Source organism: Simochromis diagramma, unplaced genomic scaffold, assembly GCF_900408965.1.
Source record: "Simochromis diagramma unplaced genomic scaffold, fSimDia1.1 OVJJ01000320.1, whole genome shotgun sequence".
Lineage (NCBI taxonomy): Eukaryota > Metazoa > Chordata > Actinopteri > Cichliformes > Cichlidae > Simochromis > Simochromis diagramma.
Window position 1 is genome coordinate 3,035,262 of NW_024386773.1, and position 24,487 is coordinate 3,059,748.

The 24,487-nt window shown below is 39.8% G+C and overlaps 2 protein-coding genes across 3 annotated transcripts; one reads left to right on the plus strand and one right to left on the minus strand.

The window, feature by feature from the left end:
- Positions 1 to 612: 612 nt before the first annotated feature.
- On the minus strand, positions 613 to 23,989 carry ergic3 (ERGIC and golgi 3). Of its 2 annotated transcripts, XM_040003735.1 has the most exons (14): positions 23,813 to 23,989; positions 22,168 to 22,238; positions 21,170 to 21,257; positions 20,948 to 21,067; positions 15,562 to 15,658; positions 15,295 to 15,460; positions 14,584 to 14,641; positions 12,140 to 12,154; positions 8,911 to 8,942; positions 8,656 to 8,752; positions 5,008 to 5,072; positions 4,712 to 4,848; positions 4,326 to 4,381; positions 613 to 4,206 (listed from the first exon to the last, which is right to left on the minus strand). In XM_040003735.1, exons 1-14 carry the CDS (start codon positions 23,898 to 23,900, stop codon positions 4,127 to 4,129), a joined length of 1,170 nt encoding a protein of 389 aa, XP_039859669.1. In that variant the 5' UTR covers positions 23,901 to 23,989; the 3' UTR covers positions 613 to 4,126. The 2 variants fall into 2 exon arrangements, with proteins under 2 accessions (XP_039859669.1, XP_039859677.1); XM_040003743.1 differs by lacking the exon at positions 12,140 to 12,154.
- romo1 (reactive oxygen species modulator 1) lies at positions 5,815 to 9,001 on the plus strand. Its single transcript, XM_040003752.1, has 3 exons — positions 5,815 to 5,952; positions 7,580 to 7,710; positions 8,020 to 9,001. The coding sequence occupies exons 2-3, from the start codon at positions 7,580 to 7,582 to the stop codon at positions 8,126 to 8,128; spliced, it is 240 nt and encodes a 79-aa protein (XP_039859686.1). The 5' UTR covers positions 5,815 to 5,952; the 3' UTR covers positions 8,129 to 9,001.
- Positions 23,990 to 24,487: the final 498 nt, after the last annotated feature.

A 24,487-nucleotide genomic window follows, 5' to 3' on the forward strand; every position in this document is an offset into this window, starting at 1 on the left:
ACAGAGGTCAAGATAAGATCCACTTTCCCATAGACTTCTATAAGACAGGAAGTCTTTTTGGAACCACAGCTATCACCATCAGGTGGCTTTCAGATAGGATGCAAGTTTTAGACACTTCAGCACTGGTTTAATTTTTCGGACATGGAAGCTGTGCCCATGTTTGTCTTTAGGATCTCCACACAAGAACACCAAGGCATAAGATAAATAAGGATTATTTTGAACTGTTGACCATGTAAAGCTAATCTAGAGTCCAAGAACCAAACCATGGAGCTCAAAATAAGTATAATAGCTCCCTTTGAAAGATCCAAATTCTGCTTCTGGTTTGATTTGATTAATTGTACAGACTGTACTAAGATTACATTACAATATTAAAACCAGCACAGTGATGCAGTGTTGGCACCGTCCCCTCTCTCTAGGCTTTCCGGCGTCCTCCCACAGTCCACGCATGTTAGATCTAAATTGGCTGTGGACGTGGGGGGTGTGTAGTATAGGGAGTACCCTGCCTCTAGCATCAACTCTATCCCCCCACTCCCTTCAGTTGGATAAGAGGTTAGGAAAACGGATGGATGGAATAAAAAAAAAACCAACAACAACAACAACCCACACACAGTGGAAGCTGGTGTATTCAACATTTATTGTCTGTCATTTTAAAAACTGTTTGAGGACAATCAAAATATAAATACATTTCTCTCTGTCACTCTCCCTCTCTCTCACATACACACACAAACACACACACACACACACGACCCCTGCCCCTGATTATGATGTTAAAAGGTGCAACCAAACAACCATCAACAACTGAGAACAACCGGGATCTTTCAAAATCAACCGGATTTCAGAAGCTTTTACACACAGAGAGATCCTTAGAGTATACAGTCATAACAAGCAGGACCCACCACACTGACATGAGCTTCAGTCACAGATTCACACCATGTTTTGCCGTCCTCCTAAGACCATCATGACTCAATACGTGGAACAGTTAAAACAGAAGGTGGGTATAACTTGAACTATATTTGAGAACAAGTTTAAACTTGGACAGTTTGATGAGATTTGATCAAGTAAGAACTGTGAAGAAGTTATTTGCATAAACAAACATCAATACTGGGAGGAAATCTGGTAATGACTTTGCAACTGACTTTTTTTGGCCAACACTGCATTGACAGAAAACTGAACTTTGAGTTTAGAGGTCCAGTGAGACTTTGAGGGTTTCCAGCTTTCCTTGAACACAGCAGGAGGGAGCGCTTCTGATTCCCAGTTCCAAGCTGCAGAATCTAAAGCTAAAGATACCCAACACTGGACTGAAAGTTGGTCTTCCCCCAAAATTATGAAATGAACTAAAACCTCAGTTCAACTCAAGGCTCAAAAAAGCTCACAGCATGTTCTTGAAATTGTTCATCATTGATGTAAGCCGAGCCTGAAAAGATCGTTTCCAAACCAACAATTTCAAACCCAGATTTCGGTTCAGTCTGATGATCTTCAGAATAAACAACAGGGGCGAAGTTCAAACTGGCAGAAACATCTGGACACCACATGGTGACTCAACATGTGAGTCAGGAACACAGTCAGACTCAACCCAACATTTACACGCTCTCTTCTTGTGGTTTGAAGCTGCCTGCTGACCCCTCTCATTTAATGACTGAAGCTTTTGGATGAGAATAACACTCGGGTCACGGGGATGAGGAGGAATATCGTCATCTAAAGCTACTGGCTGCACCAAATTTTTAACATCCGCATTTCACAAACAAACAATAATTTAACCGCAGTCTAAGTGAGCAGATTTATTTTTAGTTACCCCGTTGTATGAGAGAAATAGACAAACCTCAACAAATCAACCGCTTCCCTCGGTACTCTAATTCAAGAATATCTTTTTTTGTGTTCAAAGTGTTGAACTGTTGGATTCAGCCCCTCTCCTGAGGCAGTGATCAGTGCATCTGCACATATCCCGAAAACAAAAAATGATGGTAAAATCATGGGAAAGATTTCATTTCCAAGTCACATTATGGGAAGAGTCAGGGGTCATTTTGGCCTCTAGGGAGGCAACTTCCTCTATAACCGTAAACGAATTACAACAATTTTCTGTTGACAGTCACTATAAAATGTCATGTGACCAAATCTCACTGTTCAGGTTTAGGGGGAGAAGAAAGTTGAATGACTAAAACGGTCAAGGGAATGCTGAGGAGAGGAGGATACGTAGAGTGCAGTCTGGAAGATGTGTCATTAGAACCACACACTGTGATTCATCTTTGTATTTTCTTTCCAACCCGGTGAGATGTCATAGCGTCGAGTTCTTACACTAACCTCAGACCAGTAATCCTCAGACTCAGATGGTGTCCCTATGTGTGTAAACCTGATGAAAGTCAGACAGATGGAAACGGTGCAATTTAAATATTCCAGCAGTAAATCCGAGGGAGTTTTATTCAATCCCCATTAGTTTTCCCTCCTCGGGTATCAGGTGGGCAGAGAATCAGTCCTGACATCTGTTTTTTAGCCGCCATATGTAGAATTTTTAAATTAATGACTCCTTCAACTTCCAGTAATAGTTTTGAGGCATTAAATGTTATAACTGTTAGCAAGAAAGTAAAAATTTTAATCACGTCTTTGAATTTATTTATTGTTCAGCAATTCAAATAGTTCTAATGCTGTGCCGAAAGAGGGGTGAGTATCTGAGACAGCTGCCTCTGATGGTGGAATAATGAGGGAGGACACCGACATGAGGCTATTTTAAGTCAACTGAAAAAAGCAGATTGAAAAATCAGACGTCTTTACATAGTGCCTTTAAATTATGTGGGAATATTTGTAGTGCTCTGATTTTATCATTTCATTTTTTCCCAGCTACACAGCTTTCATTTATACAACACTGAAACATTTCTGTCATCTATTTAGCACGCCTGTGTTTTACTCCACTCAGGTCTTGCTTGGTTTATAACATGGCCAGGGTATTTATACGAGCTCTGATAAAGACCTGCGGGCCACATCGCCAGAATAAATTGGTGAAAATGACATTTTTCATCTTTTCACCGGACATTTTGTTTATGCGCTGTATTTGAACTTTTAGACATTCAACACAGGAACAACACTGAAACTAATATACTGGGAAAGTGCATCTCAGGAATCAACTAGGTGTTAACGTGAGTCTGTTTTTTTGGAGGGACAGAGGGGTTAATTACATTTTAGCAATATTTAAACACTAAATTCATCTTCTCACTTGTACAGAAACAGACATAAAGGGAACATGTGATGAGAATTCGCAAGTCAGGCTAAATTTAATATTTTTCTTGTCAATAAATCCCTTTTGAAAAGACCAAAAGCAACAAATGTGTGACTATCTAAATACAAAATACTAAAAAAAAAACAACAACTGCCCAGTTATTTCTTAAAATAGCTGGTTAGTTAGCTTCATTCATTTGATTTACAACTGTTATTCAAAACAGCCAGTTGGCAGCAATGGAGCATGGTTGGTTTAGCTCTTTTTGTGGAACTTGCTGAGAGTAAGAAAGATAAAATAAGACAAACATAACCAAAATAATGAGTTTGTAATCTCAAAAAGTTTGAAGACCAAGACCACGAACTGTATTTTACATGATTGTGACTTTTAAGGCCTACTGGAGCTTCAATTTTATAAAATGTCATCAGTGAGTCCAGGTTACATGAAGTGAATAAGTGATAGATGGCCTGTCTTTCTCATTCCTCTAGACACTGGGGTCAACCACGATTCTCTAACAATCATTCGGTGTAGTGATCTGACAGTGGACCGGTGCGCAGGTCCTTTTTCCCCCCGGAGGCTGGGTGTGCATCTGCTGCTGTGCTTGTAATCAATCACAGAAAAATCAACCTCTGATTCTGTCTCTGTCCTGTGTGGAGAGGAAAATTCAAAAACGCGCAAGTTCCTCTCCAGACTTTTTCAAGAACAAAAAGAGAGGCAGAGAAATTTAAAACCTGGACGATTTAAAACTTCTGTCTCTCTCTGCATTTCTCTCCCTCGACCTAAGAGAAGACAGAGAGATGGAGAGCTGTGCTCCCGCTTTCAAACTTCTCCCTCCACCTTTCTGCCCTTCTTCTCTCCGTCCTTCTGGCTCTGTCATTGTCTTGGTCTGTGTTGCACCGTGGAGGCCACTGGGGAGCGCTGTTAGGATGTCTTCCCCAGCTCTATCTTCTTCTGGATGGCACGAGCTGAATGGTAGATGAGCGAGTCGATCAGACCGGCCACTGCACAGGTCAGGAGGCAGGATAAACACAGAGACACAGTTTGATTACATTTTTAATAATATATACATATTTTATTGCACAGGTAATAACACAAAGCATATGTAAATAGCACCACTGACCTGTAAATACTCCTCCAATAATGGCACAAACTCCTGTTAGGAAGTGTGTAAAGGACCTGAACAGGGAGAGAGAAATTATTTGGTATTTAGATTTGGCAAAAAATACATAATGATATCCTGGTATTCTCGCCAGCCTATCTGAAGGCTAGACCGTCCCCATTTCACAGCCTCGCACTTACAGCCTTGCCGATCTTCGAAGGACCCGGCCCACGTAGACTGTGAAGGCCGGGTCCTTCGAAGGATGCGGCCTATGAAGGTAGCTTGAGTCTTATAGATGACCTAGCTACTAAATCAAACAGGTTTACTGCATTGGCAGAGTCACAATGTAAAAACTTATCGTGTTTGAAAAACGGTCAGCAATAATGAAAGCTACTGTTACAACTTGCCTGTGTTTCTCTGTGAATTTAACCATCATGGGTGACAGCTCATATAAAACAAAGACGCCTGGCAGCCCCTGGTCTCCTATTAGCCCGTTGGCCACTTTCTCGTGCCTGGTCACTGAGAACTGGTTTGTTTTTACCACCTGGTGAAAAAAGGGAAAACCAAAACACAACAAAAACCTGAGTAATCCAGGCTGTAATTTATGTGTTTGTTTGTTTTTTTAATTAAATAATTTCTTAAAATCACATATTATGCTTTTGGTGCATTTGAAGAGTAAACATAAAGAGACAGTTCGACTAACCTCGCCGTCAGTTTTCACGTAGATGGTAGGAACAATTTTCACAAAATACTGGTACATCATCGATGCTGTGAGGAGGAACGTTTTTACCATTAAAATATAAAAGCAGTCACATTAAAAAACATAATAAAAAAATCTAGACTTCAAACCCAACCACAGCTCTATTCTATTGTCTCAGATATTAAAATAAGTGTTCATGACATGTTTTATATTTAGGACTATTTTTAATTCAGTTTACAACACAGTACAATCTGCCAACACGTCAAACCCTAAAAAAAAAAAAGAGTCACACACACACACACACACACACACACACACACAGTGAAGCTTACAAAGCTGGATCACAGCATGTCAAATAACTTCAAATGAATGCATAGAACTAGTTGTTTGAAGAGTCCTTCTCCTGACAATATTTTTATATTTCAGCTTTGTGCCACTTCTCATCTATACCTCAGGAAATGAGACACTTTCTGCTGGCTGCTAAGATTGATTTCTGTATCACAGGCACTGTGTTTTTTGATTAGTAAAGCTTTTTGTCAGAATCTTGAAAATTACAGGAGGGGGTTCTGTACTCAAAACATATTATTTAAATTTGGATTAAATCTACACCACAGGTTTTAAAAAACTGACCTTAAAACAAAGGAGTAACAGTGATGTGTTAAAGAACACAATAGTGTGAATGCATTCACACAATTAGCTGCTTAATGGAAATAAATGGGAAAATTGTATTAAATGTTGTAATAAAACACAACCACAGGATGGCGCTGTTTGCTCCCCCCTCCACGTTACTGTAGCTCTTTATGACCTTCCTCTATCTTTTCCTTCTTCCTCTATCCGGTTATGGAGGTCTGCTTGAAAGGCATTTAAAAGCAGCTGCGCGCAAACTCACGAGAAACCTGAAGTTTCAAATCTAAAAAACCACCCTCCGTTTTAAACACACAATTAAAGGTAAGCGTGACTTCGGACTCATTCTTTTTAGAAATCACACAGTCGGTGGGACCAGGCCTCGTCTATCTGTCAAGGCCACAGGTGACGTTAGCATGCTAGGCTAACATAACAAACCACACGGAGAGAAAAAGGTGAATTTGACAGGTTTCGCAAAAAGGAGACCACACTTTCCTTTGTTATCTTTGCTTACATAAGCGCCCTTAAACGGCAAACGTTAACACGCATGGACAAGCTAACATTAGCCTAGCATCCCAGCTAGGAAACAGAGTAAGTCTACGACCTGATTTGTATTAATGCGAGTCAAGGCAACAGATTAAAATGTCTTTAAGCTGTAATGGTTTTAACTTGAGTGACTTAAATTACAGATTAATCTCGGGTATGTTTTTATAATATTTACTGGCAACGATGCACAAGTGTATCCAAAAAGTCAGTAAACATACAGAAATGCGCACAGCTGGAAAGGGTGACGACTAATTGCTGATGGTAACTGCAGAGTAGTGGAACGCGTGTACAACTGGGATCACTGGGTTAACTCTGTGACCTTAAGGCAAAGAAACCCAAAACACTTTGTACATAATTGTTATACTTGAATACTTTCATTCCAAAAAACTCAACAAGGTTCTTGCCGCACTTTGTGAGCTGCAATGACGACCCTGCAGTGATCTGAGATTGTTTACAAGCTTCAACCTGAACATTTACCCCTGACAGCTGCTCACCTACATCCTTGCAGCTATTCTTAGATTTATATTAATGCAGTTTGCACTACTCTTATACAATCTCAATCTTTACTCTTCTTTAACACAATTTTTAGTTATTTTTGTTATCATTCTTGTGCATAAATACAATCTGTTATTATACACTGTACTATTTTTATTTGTTATCTTGCTCTTCTAGCACTAGTTTTCTTTCTATTTTGACATAAATCAGAGGCATTGAAGCCTCTGACACCTGAATTCACAAGTAAAGTTCAAAGCCCTGGTTGTGCCACTTAAAGAATAATATTCTTCAGAAGAGTACAACCCGACATGTAATTTTCTCATATGGGGATAATATTGTTGGCTGATATTGCCAAGAAGATTACGTTTACTGACAGTGCTGGCTGAGATTTTTTTCACGATGTTTACATTTTTATGGCTAACATGAGGAAAAACATCTTGAACAGTTCATGTATTTGGGTACTGAAGTGCTTTTTCTCCTGGCAAAAAGGGGGAATGAATAGCTTTATCAGACAAAACATTTGAATACTAGAATCAGCCCTGAGTTTCAGAAATGGTGAATCATAAGTTGCAATCTAGAACTTGCATTGGTTAATCTAATCAAATGGTCAACAAAAATGATATGCTATAAGTTTTTGTAATTTTAGTGCATTTACTCATATGGCTTTGTAATCTGGAGTGTTTCTGTTGCCACTGTTTCTGCAGATAAAATAGCTAATATTGATGAAATTAGAAAATATTATAATCTCACAAGTCATCATTTGTAGACCTACCACAAGCTGCTTTTCACAGAGTGAATTAAGGATTCCAGAGGGTCTGTTTTACAATTTTTGAATAAGAACAAATACATAAGAAGATAATTTATCTAGCTGGTCTTTAACCTGTTTTTTTGTTGTTGCAATCCTCTGTAGATGCCGGTGGCTGTAGGTCCATATGGCCAGACCCAGCCAAGTTGCTTTGATCGGGTCAAAATGGGTTTCATGATGGGTTTTGCAGTAGGAATGGCTGCTGGTGCCATGTTTGGTACTTTCTCCTGTCTCAGGTAGGTTTGAATTTGGTGTGGGAACAAACTATTTATATAAGATGTAACAGTATTGTGCTGCTCTAAGTGGTAAATACAGACAGTGCATTTTGTGCATCAAGATGTTTTGCTACAATAATTGCAAACAATCTTATTAAAAATGTGTTTTATGCTCACATATATGGAATTTTTAAATTTGGTGTAAATGTTGCTTGCTTCAACTAGATGAAGAAATGAAAGCTTTAACATGTATCAATCTTGGGGCTAAATATGGAGTGTCTCACTCTAGGTCACATGAATAAAAAGTAAGACTGTTATTTCTCTCTCCAGGATCGGCATGCGTGGCCGGGAACTCATGGGAGGAGTAGGAAAGACCATGATGCAGAGTGGAGGGACGTTCGGCACTTTTATGGCCATTGGTATGGGTATTCGCTGCTGAAGACAAGAGGAAAGACCTATATACAAATATTCAACAATGGGACTCTTCAACTATTTCCAGTCACAGCTTTCTGTCAATTCAGTGCTGCCATGTTCTCAGCCAACAGTCTAGTTTTGTCAATAAAAGTTCAAATTCGTGAAATGGTTTTCAGGGAGCATGTGATTTACTTTTTGATGCCTTTAAAATAAACAAACAATTTGTAACAAAAGCAATTATATTTAGTTCAGTGACACAACAGGGAAATACTTTTTCTTATCAATGCTGGTTTCTTTTGGTTACCAGCCAACCTTCTATTTTAAACATGACCGGAAACCTGGAAGTTCACAAATGGCACATCTCTAACCACAGTTAAGAGTTTGGAGTTGTTGATCAATTTGTCACTGAACAGTTGTTTGACAGGTTAGTCCAACTTGGAAACATTAATCTGAGAAGTAAACCCTGAATCGTTTGAGAGCAAGTGCCAGACTGCTCCTGCTTTGATGTCAGCAGCACTATTGATATTAAAAACAAAAACTTGTATCACTCACCCTGTGGTGCTGTGACATCAGTCCCATCCAGGGGGTTAACAAGACCGGGGTAATCTTTACCAAACGACAGGTGTTTTATCAGATGGGTCATGTTTATCTGTAGAAAGAGAGATTACAAGTTAGCGGATCTCAGAAATTTCTCTGAGTAACTAGAAATAAGCATAAAATTTCACTGCTGAAACAGCCAGATAGCTTGGACTGTAACATACTTGCAGTATGTATTATGAGAAATGATCAAGAAAATATGTTACTTACATTGTCCAAGCCAAAACTCTGCAGGTCGTGTACTGCAAAAGAAACAAAACCACTTTAAATCACTTACTAAAAAGTTAAAATAAAAAAAAAATGCAAATACAGGCCATGTGTAGTAAATGAAATAAAATGTGTTCAAATCAGCTTGTGTGATTGAGTAGTGCCCCTTTGTTCAGCTGTTTGACTCAATTTGTGGATGAATCTGTGGCTCCCTGGCACAAAAGTTCATTCCAGAGTTGGTAGATATCTGTCAAATACTGGAGTATCTAAAATGGGATAAATTTAGGGCACTTTTATGGTAAGGAGGTTGGATTTAGAGGGACTGACAAGCAGCAAGTTCTACAATGGCTCCACAGACAAACTCGTCACCTTTTTGGAAGAACTACAATCACACAAACAAGTGACAGCTGCACAGTGCAGAAGCTGATCAGGGCAAACAAAAGCAAATGCCAAAGGTTTGAGTTCACCACATGCTTAGCAGTAATGTATTACCCCTTTATTGCAATTAGTACTTGTATGTGCAGTAATAAAGGTACTGGTTTAGTAAATTTTATGACAAAAAAAGTAATACCTCTTCTAATTCAGAAAAGCATATTTAAAATACCTTTTTTCTTATACAAGCTGTAAGCCTGGTCCAGTATAATAGGTGCCATTATGTATTTGATCAATTTGAAATTTTACTTCTCATACACAGTCAGAGGACTAAAACAGCACAGAGACCAGAAATGTTAGGTCCACAGATGCTTGCCATTATTATACACAATGTAACTTGGAGCTTCGATCATCAAGCAAAGAAGAGGAGCAGTCTACAGAAGTCGAGTTATGTTGAACCTACACAATCTTTCCATTTTCAAACTTTAAAGATGATGCTGACTTAAAGGGAGCCGATTCTGCTTTATTCCTGCTCCATGTGTTTTTTTTCTTGGACTCTACTGCAGTAGTTTTGCATTATTTACAGTCAAAAATAATTCATCTTATACTGAGTGCAACTCCTCAGTTCGCCTTCTCTCTGAAGTTCTCCCTTCCCGCTCCCTGTAAGCCTAATTTGTTGTGAGTGTGTATGACAGCCAATCAGAAAAGGCATAATAGGTCCCCTTAGAAGTAACACTTGTGTTTTTAGTTTCTGCTTTTTCATCATATTGCTTAATTATAGCATAGGTATATATATTCACAGTAAGTACACTGCTCAAAAAATTAAAGGAACACTTCTTTAATCAGAGAACATCATCAAGTCAGTAAAACTCCAGTTTTAGCTGCTTTGGTTTTAATGAAATTAACAACAGACGCACTAGAGGGGCAACAATGAGACAACATCCAAGACAAGAATGGTCTTACATAGGGATGGGTACCGGTGTCCGGTGCCATGATGGCACCGGTTCTGACATAAACGGTAGTAACCAGACCGAAAAGCAGCGCACATTTCGGTGCTTTATTTCGGTGCTTTTTTTTCCTGAGCTGTGATACACTTTTAGCCAATCATTTTACGTTTCCGAGGATAGTAGGCGGGGCCAGGTACGTACGTTCTGTTAGAGCAGAGCCACAGATTAAAAATGTCCAAGGCGAAGCGGTCAAAAGTCTGGCTGTACTTCACAGCAAAATATGCAAACTCAGCAGCCTGCAACAGTGCTTTAAGCTGATACTGTGATACTGTCAAAGGAGGTAACACCAAGAATCCGATTAAACAGCTGCGACGCATAGCGTTTTTTTAAAGCCCAGAAATGCGCCGTATTTGATAGCTTGCTGCGAGACCTCACACCATGCACGTCGGGTGGGTTGCCAGTTATCGGACCCGGAGCAACATCCCCCAAAAACCTGAAGAATAGAGTCCTGGCCCCTAGCCCTGCCAGTGTAGCAGAATGATGACGGATGATGATGCAGGCAGCAGCCGTTCTTCTCTGCATGAGTAGCTTCATGTTGTTCGTGTGTAATTTACGTTTGAGTAGCTAACCACCTTATTACATTAATGCATGTAAGGTGACAGCAAACATCATCATAGCTACATGCGGCTGTCTTCTTGTTTGATGGCAGATGCTCCTTCACCCTGGCCAAAAAGGCTAAAATGACCAAAGAAAAAAGTGGAAACAGCTAAAACATGAGAGGTTTTGGACAAAGTTTGTGTTTTTTTCCATTGTTTAAGCACTGCTTCCAGCCAAGAGTGATGCCATATATGCCACATAGCTGCAGAAAAGGCTAACATTGTTATCTTTTTACAAATAAACAGCTGAACATGAGAGGTTTTTGGACCAATTTTGTGTTCTCCGTTCTTTAAGCACCGGTTCGAGCACCGTTTAAGCACCGGCACCGTTTCAAAAGTACCGATTTGGCACCGGTATCGGATAAAACCTAAACGATACCCATCCCTAGTCTTACAGGTGGAGGACACTGGCATTTTTCCCATCTTTTTCATTTCTGACAGTTTTTTGTTATATTAGTGTTGCATTTAGCTAGAGTCAGCATCACTGCTGGCAGCATGAGGCGACACCTGGACCCTACAGAGGTTGCACAGGTACTCCCAACTCCTCCAGGATGGCTCATTAATACATGCCACTGCCAGAAGTCCGTCTCCCAACACAGCCTCAAGAGCATGGAGGAGATTCCTGGAGACAAGCAGTTACTCTGGGGGACCTGGACAGGACTATAGAAGGTCCTTAACCCATCAGCAGAACCGGTGTCGGCTCCTTTGTGATGAAGCAGGATGATGACAGCCAGAGCTAAAAAAAATGACCTCCAGCATGGCACTGGTCTGAATGTCTCTAGCCAGGCAATCAAAAACAGGCTACCTGGCACCGTGGAGCCTGACTGGCATTTGCCATAAAATACCATAATTGGCAGACCCATCACAGGTGGCCTGTGCTTTTCACAGATGAGAGCAAGTACATGCTAAGCACACATGGCAAATATGGAAAGGGCCCAGAAAAGCCACACAGAGCTCTACAGGTTAGGCAAAAACACCCTGACTGCCCTTAGGTATGAGGATGAACTCCTTGGACCCATTGTCAGACCTCATGCTGATGTGTTGGGTCCTGGGTTTGATTTTGGAAAAATGGCTGAGCCTTTTTCACTTTTGTTTTTCAGGGTGTCTTTAGCTAATGTGTTTTCCCCACATTTTTTTGAGCAGTGTTCTTCATTATGTGCAACTATTTATGTAACAATAACCAGGCTAATAAACTGCATTAAAGCTGTTCTTCAAAAGAATAAAAAAAATAAAATCTGCAAAAAAGGATGGACTTACTTTCCACAGCGTGCACTACAGAAAAAAGAGAAAAGAGTCACAATAGTAATGCAGGTAGACAGCAAACCATGTTACATTAATGTGGTTGGGCGTGTCAGTAGGGGCTGCACAACTTTGACAAACTGAGTTTTTATGCTTAATATTTTTAGATTTATAGCATTAAGAAACTAATAACTTAACTCAGGCAATGAAAACAAGCTCTTTGTGTTTGTGGTTTGGCTGTTTAGGAGTATTAAAAGCTTAACTCCATTATACATTTTGATTTATAAGCTTGAGATTTACAGCACAGAAAAATATCCAATTGAGGAGGATTATATTTGTCAGCTCTAAAAGGTTTGAGCCCCTTGTGATTTAGAAAACAGTTTGTATCCTGTCGGAGTAATTGTGCAGTCCCAGACACACACAGTACAGAGGGTTTAAGGTCAGTCCAGGCTGGAGATGATTTGGGACCAGAGTAAGGATGAAGCTGGTTTATTTCAGCCACAGCCTCGCTTACAGTCCTCAAGTGATTCTTGTCTCTTGTTTCTTCTGATAAGCATTTAATATTACACCGTTGAGATTCAGTCATGATCTCACATTAGCAACTTAAGAACAAAGGTCAGTGTTTTATGTTCCAGATAGGAAACTAAAATCAACAGTGGAAAGTGCAGTAAAACGTCAGCTTCCTTCACTGTTTTACCAGCCAGCCAGGTTTTTACTAAAACACATTATTCTTTATACTTTTAAATTTGGTATTCAGACAGTTTTAGAGTCAGATCAGAAGTAGTGTTGTGGCAGATTTGCCAAATAAAAATAAATGTTTTTAGCATGTGGTAGCTGGCTACTGTTAATTTCCTGCTCTGGTACTCCATGAGGTCTAAGACATCAATGAGAATAAGAAGTGCCCTAACCCACTGTTATTGTGTCTTAGCTGAAGATGTTTCATTTTAATTTGAAACAGAACATTTTTAAAAGTCCAACTTCCACATCCTGATAGTACACATAAGCAATTTTACTAAATGAACCAGTCAAAGCATAAATAGTAACAAGTGTCTTAGACCTCATGGGGTGACTGTACATATGAGGGAAACATTTAGCAGGCAGACAAAAAAAAAACAACTTCCAGTCACAATAATGAGCAAAATGCATACACAATGATGGCAAACACAACAGAAACACAAGGAAGAAATGAATAAAAGGAATAAAAATGTAGACAAACACTACGTGAGAGGTAAAATGGTGAGAAAATTACACTTTGGCTGAAATAAACTTGCTACGAACAGTTCAGAACAGCTTTGTTAGCTCCAGAAAAAAACTTTGGTTTATCTACAAACTCAAAGTTCAGCTATCTTCTAAAGAGAAACCTCTGAGTACAGAATATGACCCCCATCAAGAAACACTGCAGTCAGCTTTGTAAAACCTGATGTGGGTTCAGTCAAACTCCCAGCTAATGCATGAAAAACAACACGAATGACATGCAGTGTCACTCGTACCTCTTTCCATTAATTGCAAAGCATGAATAACAGAATGTATTGTTTTCTGCCTGTGAAATCATAAAACCTTTTCAAAATAAAAGACTGAAGATTTCAGAACTTAATGGATTTTAGATAATATAACACACTGACCATTGCCTTTTTCAAAAAAAGAAATAGCCTAAATTTACATTTTGTATCCGCTGACCGGTGAGTCCGTGTCTCAGATCCTGTATTGGTAGACAAGATCAGCTGACTGCACTGTAGCAATCCCAGCTACTGTATGTCAAAATCTTCATCACTGAGCTAAAATTGAGTATTCTCAACAAAGCAGTCTGAATAGTGACAAATTGCTGTCATATTTATTTCACAAGTAATAAATACTAAAGCCAAAATGATTTATATTTATTGTTATTATTTTACATTTTGAAAAATGTAAAATAATAAGCAAGCTTATTGTGCATGATTTTCTGTTTTTAATGAACAGATTTAGATGTGTGGCTCAATGTGGACATTTGATTGATGGATGGCTGGATAAATGAATAAATACAGACAGAGAGACTGATGAACAAACATACCCATCAAAGGTTTATAAACACCCTTATGATAGCGTCGTAAACCTGTCTGCTAGTCACTTCACAGTGATTCTTTCTGTTTAATTTAGGTGTCATTCAAACAGCGCAGTGATGAAATTCAGGTGAAACACTCCAGACTACAGTGTTCGTCTCAGATCACTGCTGAATTGTCTGTGATAAAATATGTTGGGTGTCTTTGCCTATAGAAACATCAATTCATCAAAAAGCTTCTTATTTAGAAACTTTATGCTTATCTTAGATGCCAACAGTTCTATAGATTCTGGCTTTTTAAAGGTATTTTGGGCTTCTGACTATAATTACTTACAAAGCTCTGCCAATTAGTAAAATAAAAATAAACTAAGGGTGTTAAAAACCTTTGGTTAGGTGTGTCTGTGAGCTGAATGGAGTGGCAACTTACCGTGGACATGAGACTGCTGGAAACTTTTTCCTGGAGCGAAGTGGAAATTTCCTGCCACCTAAAGCATAAAAAACCCCACCACAAAACATAAGACATATGTATACATAGATATATCCATTTATTAAATTCACTTTGATAAAAATGTCAAGTGATAGCATTGCAAAGGAGTTTTTGTTTAAACCGCAGTTCCATTTATAACATATTATTCCTGTTAAACTTTTTCTTGGAAAAACGCTACATTAATTTTTTTTTTCAATATTATCTTGTTATATTTTAACTTTGCTCAAAGATCATCTCAGATCATCTTCCACACAGTGGTCCCAATAACAGGGAACAACATTGCTGCATTAGGCAAATAAGGCCATGACTGAAACTGGTGCTCAAGGAAACGGCGAATTAAAAGCCACAGACAAATAAGAGTGACATTTACTTATGTAAGTCTATTAATAACTTTCAAAACAGTTTCTTCATAGGCTGGAAATTCTGGATCTTGCAATACAAGAACCAGCTACGTCAACATAAAGTTACACAGTTGTGTATCATTCTGAGACTTTCTGAGTTGTGTCATCCCAGGTATGACATACTACTGATGACTACTCATCTCAGTAGTATTCTCGTTCTCAACACTGGATGTCCTCCCGAGAGATAACAAGCCTGCTGATCTTTGACAGCCCTGCCATGTTATTAAGAATGACGTGTAAGACTTCATACCTTGTTGACTTCCAGGAAGCCGTAAACCTGACAGCCTTCATTCTTCTGCTCCTGCATCTTCTGAGTGAAACCCTCTCTTTTACATTGCTCGATGGTGTCTGCACTCTTGAACGCCCAGCCTCGCCGCCGATACGCTTCGCGCACATCATCACAGGTGTTGCAGCATCTGGACACACACACCAAGAAGAACCAAGGCGAGTTAACACAGGGTCATACAGTAAACAGAGTAAACAGAGACAGAAAGAGCAGTTTGTGTTTGTGTCTTACTTGAGATCTTCAGTTTCAGCTCCGTAGCAGCTCTCGCATCTGTCTGGGTCCAGCGTGCTGGGATCAAACACTTCACCATCATCAGCCTTACCGAGCTCTGAACAATAAAACACAAAATAATCATGATGATTAGCAGCCAAACAACATCCCTACTTCAGCACATAACTCTGAGGAAGATAAACCCTTTCTAAATTACATAGTTGTGTGTTTTATATATATATATTAGGGGTGCAACGATACTCATATCGATATTGAACCGTTCGATACAGTGCTTTCGGTTAGGTACGCATATGTATCGAACAATACAAAATTTGCAATTTATTTTATCAGCTTTCCTTCTGACGATGCTGTCTGTGTTGAGCGCTCAGTGAATCTGCGTTCGACTACTCCGCCTAGGCTGCACTGTCAAGCGCAGATCCACTGAGTGCTCAACACAGACAGCATCATCAGAAGGAAGAGAGCAGGGCAAGCTAGCGAGACAGAAGTTAAGCTCTCCTTGCAACATGGCAAATTGAACCTCCCCCACCCTCATTCAGATCTGGCGTTTGGAATTATTTTGGTCATGGACTAAAGTAAAACAGTATGTTGGATGTGCCATGCAATGCTCAATTACATGGATGGGAACTAGTGTGTTAGTGCGCAGTTAGCTCGTTAACGTGTTAGCCGTCTAGCCCCACGCAGGGGTAGCTCGTTAACGGAGATTTGCCGTGTTGTGGCGTTAACGTCATTTCAACGAGATTAACGCTGACAGCACTAGTGGGAACACAACGAATATGACTGCACATTTACGCTGACATCATCCTAGTGCAAAGACAAGTGGAAGCAGACAACAAGCATGCATGCTACAAACTTTACCCGGGTCATTTAGACAGCCGTTAGCACATGATTCTCCTTATGGGGACCTGATATGTTTAATATTGTGGCGAGCTCAGACAAGGAGGAGACGGAGGTATCGTTTGGTCTTGCTTCCCTAGCCAGGGAGCACAGCCGTTTATTGACATCTGCAGAAGAACACTGCCGCTAGCTAACTGCTCAGCGCGGCAACCGCACAGCAACAATAACACACAGGGCGCCCTCTGACCCCGGAAGGACACACCGTCGCAGCGAGAAGGCGTCACCCGTCACTATGGCAACATAAGCAAAACATAACTGTACAAACAGAACCCCGAACAGCCCTGACCCGCTACATAGCCCCCACCTAAGGGGTCAGTCGTCCCCGATGACCCCATTGCCCCACACAAAGTCCTGCAAATGTCCAGGTGCCTTCTTTTGGCACACCGGCCGGTCACGACCGGCGGGGGAAAAGTCACTCGGGTCAGAACATGGGCTGCCACCATCATCCCACTTCTGACACCAATGTGGCGAGCTCAGACAACGAGGAGACGGAGGTGTCGTTTGGTCTTGCTTCCCGTGAGCTAGCCAGGGAGCACAGCCGTTTATTGACATCTGCAGAAGAACACTGTCGCTAGCTAACTGCTCAGCGCGGCAACCGCACAGCAACAACAACAACACACGGGGCGCCCTCTGACCCCGGAAGGACACACCGTCGCAGCGAGAGGGCGTCACCCGTCACTATGGCAACATAAACAAAACATAACTGTACAAACAGAACCCCGAACAGCCCTGTCCCGCTACAATATGCTGCTGAGAATATAGCCCAGAAGAAGCGTATAGTATAGCTTTTATTTTGGAAAGAGCCATTTCTCTGTAATAAACTCTCTTTTCCAAAGATGAGTGATTCCTCAATCAGATACAGGTGTTACCGCGCCAGATCCGCGGCCCCGAACCGTAGTAAGGAAACCTCTGGCAGTTACTTGAAGGTTCCGTAACTGACTCGTAGCCGGCAACAGCTTACTATACAGGTCAACTCCGCTAGCAAAAAGATCGAAGGAGGCGTAGGAAACTGCTTCACCGAACTTTATTTCTTCTCTAAGGCACGAACACCGCGTACAGTGGGCTGAAACAGTTTACTCACAGCGAGCATCGCCGACACAACTCTGGCTGTCGAGGGAGTTATTATATTCCTCTTATTTATTTTCTTTCCGTCTCTTCTGTAGCTAACCGTTACTTTTCCCCCTTCTCCGCTCTCTCTCTTCACACACACACACACACACACACACACACACACACACACACACACACACACACACACACACACACACCAGGCAGTCCCGCTAACACACATCCCGAAGACATTTCCCATCAGGCTTCATCCTTAAAGGGCCATGCCTGTAACACAGGGCTTGCAAAATCGCTAGCCCGACGTCCCGGGGCTAGCGATTTTTCCAGTCGGGCTACCAAAATCTATCTCTGCCCTGCCCGTCGGGCTATTGTAGGAAGAAAAATATATGTCAATGCTTTTGCATTCTTTCGGAAATGTAGCTGGGTAATTATGTCATTGGCATCGGTGAGCCACTGTCAATATGTGACATATTGAAATCGCGTTTGAATTTGCGCTTGTTTTTTGCTTTCACTTTGCAAATGTCCAGGTGCCTTCTTTTGGTGCACAGGCTGGTCACGACCGGCGGGGGAAAAGTCACTCGGGTCAGAACATGGGGTGCCACCATCATCCCACTTCTGACACCAATGTGGCGAGCTCAGACAACGAGGAGACGGAGGTGTCGTTTGGTCTTGCTTCCCGTGAGCTAACCAGGGAGCACAGCCGTTTATTGACATCTGCAGAAGAACACTGCCGCTAGCTAACTGCTCAGCGTGGCAACCGCACAGCAACAACGACAACAACACACAGGGCGCCCTCTGACCCCGAAAGGACACACCGTCGCAGCGAGAGGGCGTCACCCGTCACTATGGCAACATAAACAAAACATAACTATACAAACAGAACCCCGAACAGCCCTGACCCGCTACAATATGCTGCTGAGAATATAGCCCAGAAGAAGCGTATAGTATAACTTTTATTTTGGAAAGAGCCATTTCTCCGTAATAAACTCTCTTTTCCAAAGATGAGTGATTCCTCAATCACAGTGATATATTTATTTTTTTAATTACTTTTGTTTCAGCAACATTAAATTTAAAAACTGTACTTTTGAGTTAAAATATATATTTATAATTTTAATAAATGACAAATTAAAAAGGCATGAACATTTTTTTGTATCGAAAAAATATCGAACCGTGACACCAAAGTATCGAACCGAACCGTGAATTTTGTGTATCGTTGCACCCCTAATATATATATATATGTCAGTAAAGAGACCCAATATCCTGTCAGTAATGCAAATATGACAATATTATAAAAAATATAAGAAATGCTCTTTTTGTACAGATTCTTGTCATCTTCATATATTTGTATTTTGAGGTTAATAATGAGACCACATAAGCAAAGTTACAGATGAAACTGACAAATATTTCCAATTTTCTATAGATACTGCAACAATATTGTTAGTCAATTCTTTGACCATGATCATCCTCAAGTTGAAATCTGATATCAGAACAGACCTGAGCAGCATCTAAGCAAAACAAAAGGTTCAACTGCTCCCATATTATAAGAGCCACAAACAGCTTTTAAGTAGCGGTGCCTCCTGCATTCACAGTATTGTTGACTGAGGTCTTCTATAGAAGAAATACATATGAGCTTATACAGGGAGTGCAGAATTATTAGGCAAGTTGTATTTTTGAGGAATAATGTTATTATTGAACAACAACCATGTTCTCAATGAACCCAAAAAACTCATTAATATCAAAGCTGAATGTTTTTGGAAGTAGTTTTTAGTTTGTTTTTAGTTTTAGCTATTTTAGGGGGATATCTGTGTGTGCAGGTGACTATTACTGTGCATAATTATTAGGCAACTTAATAAAAAACAAATATATACCCATTTCAATTAGTTATTTTCACCAGTGACACCAATATAACATCTCCACATTCACAAATATACATTTCTGACATTCAAAAACAAAACAAAAACAAATCAGCGACCAATATAGCCACCTTTCTTTGCAAGGACACTCAAAAGCCTGCCATCCATGGATTCTGTCAGTGTTTTGATCTGTTCACCATCAACATTGCGTGCAGCAGCAACCACAGCCTCCCAGACACTGTTCAGAGAGGTGTACTGTTTTCCCTCCTTGTAAATCTCACATTTGATGATGGACCACAGGTTCTCAATGGGGTTCAGATCAGGTGAACAAGGAGGCCATGTCATTAGTTTTTCTTCTTTTATACCCTTTCTTGCTGCACGCTTGACTTTTCTCAGTTCATGGGCAGTTATTTTGCGCCTTGGTTTTTCCACACGCTTCTTGCGACCCTGTTGACTATTTTGAATGAAACGCTTGATTGTTCGATGATCACGCTTCAGAAGCTTTGCAATTTTGAGACTGCTGCATCCCTCTGCAAGATATCTCACTATTTTTGACTTTTCTGGGCCTGTCAAGTCCTTCTTTTGACCCATTTTGCCAAAGGAAAGGACGTTGCCTAATAATTATGCACACCTGATATAGGGTGTTGATGTCATTAGACCACACCCCTTCTCATTACAGAGATGCACATCACCTAATATGCTTAATTGGTAGTAGGCTTTCGAGCCTATACAGCTTGGAGTAAGACAACATGCATGAAGAGAATGATGTGGACATAATACTCATTTGCCTAATAATTCTGCACTCCCTGTACATCAAAGAACTGTAAGACACTCTCTTTGTAAATCATTTTCAGAATGCTTTCATTCTCCTGGCACAATAAAAAAAAAAAAAAGAAACACTCCCAACAAGTTTCACCATGCATTCCTTTATCTGGGAATTAAAAACACTCCATGGAAACATTTTTCCCAAGTGGTGCTTCCCCAATTGGAATCTTTCATTTTTAGTGTTCTGCCAATAACAAACATCCACCTTAGCGAGAGTGAAACAGTCGACCAATGATGCTCCATTAACAGGAATTTCCCAAAATTCCCCACAGTCAGTGGTGCTTTCTATACTAGAATGCCGAGAAGCAACTTGACTTCTGGATTTGTGAGCATACGTTTCTTAATTTTCTTAGGGAGTGACAAAACTATAAAATTCCTCAATATTTCTGACTCTGGAAACATTAATAAGTCACAGATCTTATGTGTGTATCAGTGATGCATGTTCATCACTGGAATGTTTTTATGTTTGAGAAGCAAAAAAAATAAGCAGGAAAATGGAACGAGTTTGCTGACTCATCGTCTGTTTTAAAACTATGCCCAGAGAATTTTACAATGCAGAGGCTCTGCAACAAGAAAACAAGCAAACAAACAAAGGAAAAAACTGAACAAAAACAATCTAACAAAAAAATCATCACATTATTTGTTAATCCACTGCGCTGCCAAACCAAATATGCACACCTCCACACACTGTCCAATCTGCTGAGCAGTATCAGCACCTTAATGGTGAGCGTAACATCAGCTTTTACCGTGCTTTTCTGCCTCCTGGGTGACAGGTTTGAGCTCTTTATCCAACCGCTGTTTGAACAGATTGTGTTCAACGTCCAGCTGCTGCTCACCAGCCACGTCCATTGCATCTATACTAAGATCTGCCAAGAGAAAAAGCAGATGTAGGTCTTTATCATTAACATATGATATGATTAGCATGCTAACTTCATCAGTCTGGAGCTTCTTGAGAAAAGAGAACTTACAGGCACACGGCATGTGAGGGAAAATAATATCGATGTTGATTTTGAGTTTGTCTCCCCGTGACGTGTCGACATACAGCTCAGGATGGACCTGCCGGGCACAGGTGATTGTTAACTTAGTCATCCACGTAAAACAGAAACACCAGTTAAAACAAACGTATTTAATCAGTCAGGGAACAATTTATCTCTGATGCTTTTTGTTTTTTTAAACACCAAAGAAACAGAAAGTTAGTCTTCATTTCTGCACTAAACACAGTAGAGTTTCTGAGAAAACCCTGGAAAAAAATTGTTTTTGTTTGTCCTTCACACTTATGTGTGTGTAGACTTTTAGTCTATTTCACTGTTTACATGTGCAGACTCATCAGAGCAGTCTAACAGGTATTTCAGGCCACCTTTATCACCACAGTCTGTACCTTTAATCATCGGTAGAAAAAATTAACACAATCAGGATCTTGGAAACCACGTCATCAGTGTCAGTTAACTGGTATCAGAGGAAACCAGATTTATGATTATGGTTCTTTGCAGATAATAAATATGGATTCATTCATAATGGAAATTTAATTGGAAATTTACTTTATCAAGGAGAAATAAACTGAGACACTGCACTAAGCCCCAGTATGAGACTTAAGTTGCCTGCTGTAACCAAAAGTATTCGTTTGGTATCATATATGAGAACAAGAACAAAAATAATCATCATATTTAGAGACAAGGCAGTAAATATTTTCTTACATTTTACTGAAAAGATTTAGCTCTAGTTCTAGAATATTATCTAGAATTTGCACATTCAAAAATAATTGTGAAATTTCTATTAATGAATTTTCTGACAGTTTGATTAGACCACTGGCCTGCACATGTAGAAGCTCAGAAACAAGTGTAAAAAAACAGATTTGGAACTAAAACCTGTTATTTTTTACTTTGTGTGCCAGGTGTTGGGTTTAATTTCACAGGGTGGAGGATGACACCATCTAAAGAGGACATCAAAATAAAGTGGATAAACTCACCTCTTTAGTCAGATAGTATTGCAACTCAGAGACAAACAGGATTAGCATGATGACACCACTGATTATGGTCACTGCAGAGACAGAGGAAGTATGCATTTTAACACCACACAATATCACATTTCTGTATAATGAGAAAACTCTGAACTATAACCAAGTGATTACATGAAAGGAATACGTGTACAACAATAACATGGAAAAGAAGCAGCATTATTGTTACTTGTACCTTCTTTCCAAAAGTAATCCAATATTCATATATCACCTAATTCTGGCATATACAGACTGCATATATACATACATAATATGGCACTAATAAGTTCATAAACTAGCCTACACCACAGTCAGCTCAGCTGGAATACTGGATAGTGCTGAGTCAAAGATCTTCTGTTGAATAACTACATCTAGGTCTAGATATTTTTTGACACCATTACATTTAATATTTACAGAATACATTTAATATACATAATGTACTCAATTGTGCAGCATGGTGGCACAGTGATTAGCACTGCTGTGAAGCAGCAGTGTCAAGGCGATATTGAAATTTGGTCTTGTCCTTTGGCATCACTGAATGACACGCTGGGTCAACAGTGAGTCAGAACTGATGCTCCCAAATGCTCTTTTTTCAAGGATCATGTTCTAACTTTCCCTAAATCTAAGCAAGTAGTTTTCAGTCCCTAAATCTGAATAGCAAAAGCAAAAACTGTTTGAAAATCAAATGAATTAGCAATTGAGGAAAAACGATGAAAGTGGAAAACACAAAGGTCCAAATGTGAGCCGAACCTCTGTCTACTGTGATTCTTATGTTTGACACCCCTGGTTTAGATGATACAAATACATCCCTCTTCTTCTTACATATTCACAAAACAATGTGTTTTGACAGTCATTTAACAGTCACCAGTTTAAAAAAATCCCAAGATTATAAATAACAATAGCCCTGTTGGAAGATCAAAAAGACTAAAAGGTCTGCTATACCTCACATTATTTATAAACCATCCTCTACACAATTTAGTTCCTACCAAACTGCACAATACTGTTGTAGTTCACACATCATGATAACAAGACTGTCTCTAAGCAAACGTCTGCATACGGCGCTGTAATAGATATGTTGCATATAACCTTTCTAATGATGCTTGTCCCATCTCTTATGTTATTGTCATCATAGTATAATTAATTTAGTTCAAGCCTTTTCACGTCTGTTTTTACCTCTTGAATTCCCTCTCTCGAATTAATAAAGTTTTACTCTATAAAAACCACAGGAGAATGATTACAAACTAGACATCAGTCTTGTAAAATCATGAAAAATCCCCAACAAGTCCTTCACAAAAAGCCTGTGACACAAACTCCTCAAAATGTGTGATTTTAAACCGGTTTCTCTGCATTTGCACCCACACTTTATGCTCAACTGTTCCTGAGCTAGCTGCATCGCTACTCTGTTATCGGAAATGTAAATATTACAGACATCTATTCTGCTTGATTTCAGGCTTCCCTTGAGTTGCCACAGGCATGCTAATACTGTAACTTTATTCATGTGTACTGTATTTGAGCACTGATAGGAGAAATGAAGCAAATAGCTTTGTTGTTAGCCGCTGCAGCTAACAGGCTGTATGTATGAATGGCTGCTGCTCTGTGACAAATTAAAGCCTCTCACCAGTCGCCCCTCCCCACGTCTTCACTCGGAAATCCTCCAGAGTTTTAGGATAAGCGTCAAACTGCTTCAGTTTATTTAACGTGTCCATTTTCTAAACCTCCAATCACCCGCTACAAAAAATGTTACCGACAGATTCCTTCAGACACACACACCAGCCCTCAACTTTCACTTCCGGGACACGCGAGGGGCAAGCTTGGGCCAATCAGCGTCGGCCGCGTATTTTTTTTCTTTCTCCTTGCGTTCCTTGTTTTCTTTATTCAAAGGTCTACCTGTGGACACGCTGGTTTACATACAGTTGCATACATTTTACAACAATAATCACCTTTGTGGTGATTATCAGTAGTTACATTTAAGGCTATTGGCAATCAACAACTGCATTATAATTAACACCAGTAATAAATAAATAAATAAGAAAGAAATATTAACGATTCATTAATACAGAAGATATCAAGAAATTCATTATTTATTTGACTGTGGCCAGTTATTTGTAATTTTTTATGCTTTGATACTTCTTGGATATTTCCCACATATGTTGATACTTATTCATACTTGTTTCAGCTGATATATCAAATGTCAGGCACCAGAAGGAGCTTGTATGTTTTTGCAGTTCATGTCTGGGTTCAGGCACAGCACTATGGTTTCAAGTTACTCAGTGGCTCTAATTTGGCTTAAGGC